Here is a 6,451-nt window from a genome sequence, read left to right as displayed (position 1 = left end):
CACTATGACGAAACTCTGGAATCCCCCTAAACCAATCATGGGCAACGTTGTGGATATTAAGGAGAAGATTTTTGTGTTTAAATTTCCTGATTTGAGGGAAAAGGAGAAGGTCCTCGCAGGATAACCCTGGCACTTTGACAAATCGGTGTGGTGCTTCAATGAGCCCAATGAGGAAGGGAAGATGACAGACGTGCCACTACATCGATTGCCAATTTGGGCGCGCATATATGACCTGCCTATTAGTGGACGCAGTAATGATAGTAATATTCAAAGGCTCAGTGGACAGTTGGGTACGTTTGTCGCTAAAGGGGAGGACGATGAGGATGGGGTTGATAGGGCCATTCGTATCCGTGTGTTGCACGATGTTCATAATCCAGTGAAATCATCAGTGGCTATCAAGATGCGAGGGGGAGAAGTGGTTCATTTTGATGTTAAATACGAGAAGCTCCCAAACTTTTGTTATGGGTGCGGGTTGATGGGTCACGGGGAAAGGGATTGCGATGAGGGTCCATATGAAGAACATGAGTTAAGGTTCGGTGATTGGCTTCGTGCTTCTCCAAGGAAGAGCTTTAAAGCTGCAGGCATGACTCACACGAAAGCAGCTAAGAACTTATGTCAGGTGTTTGAAGCAGAAAAGAATAGAAAGGAAGAACTTGACATTGAAACCATGATCAACAAGTTACAAAATATTGCGGTATCCCTGCGACAGAAGAAGAATAAGCAAAGAGAGGAGGAGGAGGGGTCTGATGGAGATGTGGTTGGGTCGAAGGGGGGAGATCAGGGAAGGGAGAGGGAGGTATGGGGGGCCTGCCAAGCGTTGAATGAAACAGGAGGGGTGGAAGAAGGGGAGGAGCGTGTGTTGGAGCAGGGGATTTCGAATAAGGGGGCTGAGGAAAGAGGACAGGGCAGTAAGGGTGGTCTAAAACTTGGTACATGGACGAGAATTCCGAGGGCAAATATGACGGAGGAGGTGCCAATATCAGTGGAGGAAGGTGTGGACGGGGTGGGGATTAAAAGGAGAAGGAGTGGGGATGAGGAGGAGGAGGGGTGTGTGTCTAAGAGGCTTCATTTCGATATGGATGTGTTTTCATCTGAGGCGGAGGTTGAGGGGACTCAACCCCGCCGGGCCCAATGAGTCTTTTGAGCCTTAACTGCAGGGGTCTGGGCAACCCGGCTGCGGTAGGCGGTTTATGTAATTTACTCCGAAAGGAGGCCCCGAGCTTTGTTTTCTTGTGCGAGACAAAGCTTTGTAGTACAGAATTGCACAAAGTTAGAAATAAGCTTGATGATTATGAGGGTTTTGCGGTTGATTGTATGGGTAAATCAGGGGGGCTGGCGTTTTTATGGAAAAGAAAGTATTCTTGTTCGATTGTTTCTGCGACGGTGCATTATATTGATGTTGAGGTGGGAGAAGGAGAGGAGAAATGGCGGGTTACGGGATTCTATGGGTGGCCGGCTATCCAAGACCGTCATCTGTCATGGCAGCAGCTACGGATCTTAGCTTCGTCTTCTCCTTTACCGTGGATTTGTATGGGCGATTTTAACGAGATTCTTTACTCAACAGAAATGAAAGGGGGATCACGAATGCAGTGGCAAATGAATAATTTTCGAGATGCCGTCGATGAATGTGGGCTGCGTGATTTACCATATGAGGGGTATGAATTCACTTTTGATAATGGACAAGGGGGTGATGCGAATAGACAATGCCGTCCACGCTCCATCAATGTGCGAATGAGCTGCAGCAATGGAAGGGAGTTAGCATTGGAAAGGTTATGCGAGACTTGAAGATAAAAAGGGCACGGCTGAGAGTCTTGAATGAAGGAGGTAGGTCCATGAGGGAAGTGAATGAGCGAAGGAAAATTGTCAAAGATATTGCGGAATTGCTTCGACAGGAAGAGTGTTTTTGGAGGCAAAGATCTAGAGCTCTCTGGCTCCGGGATGGTGACAGAAACACAAAGTTCTTTCACCAAAAGGCAAGTCAGAGGAAGGAGAAAAATCACATTACGAAACTGGTGGATGAAAGGGGAAGGGTAGTGAATGACTCGCAGGGGATGGCAGCTTGTGCCGTGAGCTACTTTCGTGGGCTTTTCACATCTTCGAGGCCGGATAATTATGATCACTTGCTCGACGGTATTGAGGGGAGAGTGACAGATGCGATGAATGAGGCTTTAAGGGAGGAGTACCGAGGAGAGGAGGTGGCGGAAGCGCTGAACCAGATGCACCCATTAAAAGCCCCTGGGATAGACGGTATGAATGGACTCTTCTATCAAACTTATTGGCATATCGTTGGACCCTCCGTGACCCGTTGTGTTCTTAATATCCTCAATGGTGCGCCTATTCCTGATGGCATGAATGAAACGAATATTGTTCTTATTCCGAAGAAAAAGGAGCCAGATAAGATGAAAGATTTTCATCCTATTAGCTTGTGCAATGTCGTATACAAACTAGTGTCAAAAGTGCTTGCGAATAGGCTGAAAACATTTTTGGGAGAAATTGTCTCAGAGAATCAAAGTGCTTTCACGCCAGGTCGGCTTATTACTGATAATATTCTTGTGGCGTTCGAACTCTTCCATTATATGAAAAATTCTCGTGGCAATGGTGGGCACATGGCGCTGAAGTTAGACATGGCTAAGGCGTATGACAGGGTGGAATGGGGTTTTTTGGAGTCGGCCTTGATCAGGTTCGGGCTTGATGTGAGATGGGTTAGTCGGGTTATGGCTTGTGTGAAAACGGTGTCTTACAAAGTCACGGTTAATGGGTTTTTGTCTGAGAGGTTTGTACCTGAGCGAGGTCTTCGGCAAGGCGATCCGTTGTCCCCGTATCTGTTTATCTTATGTGCGGAGGTTTTGTCGAACCTATTAAGGCGAAATGTTGAGAGGGGGGCATTAAAGGGAATCCGAATTTCTCCACATTCTCCGACTGTTTCACACTTGTTTTTTGCTGACGACAGTATCATTTTTACAAGGGCTAATGAGGCGGAAGTAGTGATAGTGCGTGATACTCTCCGGGATTATGAGATGGCTTCTGGGCAACAAGTGAATCTTGATAAAACAACCATATCGTTTAGTCGGGGCACTTCTATGGCACGGCGGCAAGGGGTCTTGGGGGTGTTGAATGTGAGGGAGGTGCAGGAGCAGGATCGTTACCTTGGGTTGCCAACGGTTATTGGGAGGTCGAAACAAGTGCTTTCTAGACTGATTCGGGACAAGATTAGTAAACGTTTACAAGGTTGGCGGGGCAAGCTACTCAGTAAGGCAGGGAAGGAGATACTCATAAAGGCCATTGGCCAAGCAGTTCCAACCTTTGCGATGTGTGTATTTAAGCTACCTGTTAATTTCTGTAACGAACTTCGGTCTCTTGTCTCGCGCTTTTGGTGGGGTACGGAGAATGGGAAGAGAAAGATCCCTTGGGTGGCTTGGAGTAAGATGTGTCGATCTAAGAGTCAGGGTGGCATGGGTTTCCGTGATTTTGAAAAGTTCAATTTGGCCTTACTCGGGAAGCAGGCGTGGAGGTTGATGACGGAGGATAGCTGTTTGATGGTTCGGGTGCTAAAAGGGAAGTATTTCCATGGGAAGGATTTTATGGAAGCCGAACTAGGTGCGAATCCCAGCTATACTTGGCGGGGAATTTGGGAGGCAGTGCGGTTAGGGGCAAGGAAAAGAATAGGGAATGGCTTAAACACACGGGTCTGGTGTGACCCGTGGGTACCTGGAACGAGCTCGATGAGGATCCTCTCACCACGAGGCATGGCGAGTGAAGATATGAAAGTAGCAGACCTTTTCGATGCAGCTGGCCACGGCTGGGATGAGGATAAGGTACGCCATCTTTTCCTTCCTTTCGAAAGCTCTCGGGTCTTACAAATCAATCTTAGCGACTCTAGAACGAATGATGATTGGTGCTGGGAACCGGAGAAGTACGGAGAATATACGGTGAAGTCAGCTTATAGGCTTCTTATGGAGGAATGTCATAGAGAGGAGTCGGGTCAATCACATTACGCGAAGGAGAAGTGGCTTTGGGGCAAGATTTGGAAGGCTCCAGTTCTACCTCGAGTCAAAGTGTTCTTCTGGCAGCTATGCAATGATGCCATAGCTACTCGGAAGAATATCGCAGCCCGTATGGAATTGACGGACAATACTTGCCCTCGATGCTCAAATTGCGTGGAGACTTGTCTCCATGTGGTTCGAGATTGTGGGTGGGTAGATGGGATTTGGGAGGGTTTGGGGTTGGATGTTATGCCTGAAGCGGGTGGTGGGAGAGTGAGGGAGTGGGCGGAGGAGGTTCTGAGAGGTATGGATGCGAGGGAGTGTGGCCTATTTCTGACCGGGTGCTGGGCTATCTGGGAGAAGCGAAACAAGGTGTTGTTTGAGGGTGGTGATTGGCGTGGGGACGAGGTGGTGAGAAGGACGCGTGAGTTAATGTGGGAGGTAGAGGGAGTGACGGGTGGAAGTGAGGAAAGCACGGGAGAGCAGATGGTGGCGAAGGAGTGGAGTCGTTGGGAAAGGCCGAGGGAGGGGTGGTATAAGATTAATGTTGATGCGGGGGTTGCTGAAGGAATGGGAACGGGTTTGGGAATGGTATGTAGAAACGAAGGGGGGAGCGTGCTATGGGGCGTGACTATGCAGGAGAGGAGGATCGTCTCACCAGAGATAGCTGAAGCGTTGGCGGTGTTACATGGACTTAAGGAAGCTAGGGATGCTGGAATTCCATTGGTGGTGATTGAGAGCGATTGCAGAGGAGTGATCGAGGACCTTAAAAGCCGTCGGTCAGGAAGGAGCGAGATTGCTTTAATTTACAAGGATATTTTGAGTATTTGTACTTCTTTTGTTTCCGTTTCTTTTTCTTTCGTTCGTAGAAATTTTAATAGAGTAGCGCATGGACTTGCTCATTCGAGGCCATGGGTTGCTGGTAGGCGTAGTTGGCATACGGATTTTCCGGACTGGTTGTTATCTTTGGTTTGCGATGATTTATTAGAAAGGAATTAACCCTTGCGGGTTTTATCAAAAAAAAAAAAATGATCTTTAAACCCAAATTCTTAGATTGATACAATAAATAGATGTTTTGTAACACCCCCATACTCCAAGTGCCTTACCAGGACCACTTAAGGCATGGGAATGCTACCATCTATGTTACCCAAGGCAATGAATATCAAATAGACCATAAAGAAACACACTTTAATAAATAAGTTTAAAGCCATACAAGTTCAAATCCCAAAACTGATAAAGTAAAATACAAATGTTCCTCAAAACTGTCAAACCAACTAAATCAAAGTAAAAGAATATTTTTGTTGGAATATGTGTCCTCCGACAATAATGCGATCACAACTGTCGATCATGATGATCACATGTTTAAGTCTCATTTTAAAGAATACAATTGGGAAGTAATTTTTACTGTCAACTGGTCCACACATATCGGTAATGATTGGCTGACTAGAGTTTGACATTACTGTCGTGCGACGGTGGTGATCAGTTGATCCCCTTAGGTCATACCTAAAGGATAACACTCTTAATTGATTATTTAATTGATCGTATGACGATACGGGTTAATTAAATTACTTAAAATTGACGGACGATTTTGGAAGTAATATTTACGTATCTCATTATAATTTGATTAAATAAGATACGGTCTAAGTGATCGAGTTGTTTTATTACTTAGATGAAATTGTTGTTTACGGAAACAATTGAACTGAATGAATAATTTATTGTAAATACAAGATGTTGTAATTTACAATTGGTAAAGTGTTTTTGGTACAAGTAATTGTGAATTACTAAGTCGATTTTGTACATGACGTATTTTATTAATACGTTGATTTTTAATATGTTAAAAATACATGACAATTTTACATGACTTGTAACATGTGACAAATTGACAAAATTGACAAATTGACAAAGATAAAATGGAACCCATTTTATCCCATTTGGACCGAAATTAGGAGGGAGTATGGTGTTTATATTATGTTGGATTATTTGAGTGGAAAACAACATAATTAAACCTAGTCTCCTAGCCATGCAAGCCTAATCCTTTCTTGGGAAGAATAGAGGCTCATGCATTGGCCCTTCTCCCTCCCTATACCCGGTTTTTCCAACCCTCCATGCCAAGGGTTTGTTTTTGGTACATACACTTATCTTGAGAAGATTTTGGCATTCATTCATTCAACATCATCAAAATATTTTTAGAGAGATAAAAATATTTCTTCCCTCTTCTTCCTCCTCTTGACCGAAATTCCAAGAGGACCAAATTATTTTGGGTCAATTTATTTAAATTAATATTGTTCTAGTATTAATAATATTAATTTTGTTAAGAGGATATCTTGGGTATTATTCCTTGGGAGGGATTCTATACTTGAATCCTTTGTTCATCCATTTTAGGAGAGCTCAAGAACAAGTGAGTAGGAGAACTCTCTTGTGCCCTTTGATCCGAAATATCAATGTAAGAATGGTGATTTCTTCTTTAT

General features: G+C 44.6%; 1 protein-coding gene across 1 annotated transcript; it reads left to right on the top strand.

The window, feature by feature from the left end:
• Positions 1 to 1,131: 1,131 nt before the first annotated feature.
• On the top strand, positions 1,132 to 1,785 carry LOC141651686 (uncharacterized). Its single transcript, XM_074459386.1, has one exon. It carries the CDS (start codon positions 1,132 to 1,134, stop codon positions 1,783 to 1,785), a length of 654 nt encoding a protein of 217 aa, XP_074315487.1.
• The last annotated feature ends 4,666 nt before the right edge of the window (positions 1,786 to 6,451 follow it).

Source organism: Silene latifolia, chromosome 4 (genome assembly GCF_048544455.1).
Source record: "Silene latifolia isolate original U9 population chromosome 4, ASM4854445v1, whole genome shotgun sequence".
Taxonomy (NCBI): Eukaryota; Viridiplantae; Streptophyta; class Magnoliopsida; order Caryophyllales; family Caryophyllaceae; genus Silene; species Silene latifolia.
Note: the sequence above shows the minus strand (reverse complement) of the source record. Positions and strands in the feature narration are given on the sequence as shown.

Bases quoted from the DNA above. Each gene is read 5' to 3' on its own strand.
- LOC141651686 (XM_074459386.1), top strand. From the start codon at position 1,132: ATGAGTCTTTTGAGCCTTAACTGCAGGGGTCTGGGCAACCCGGCTGCG.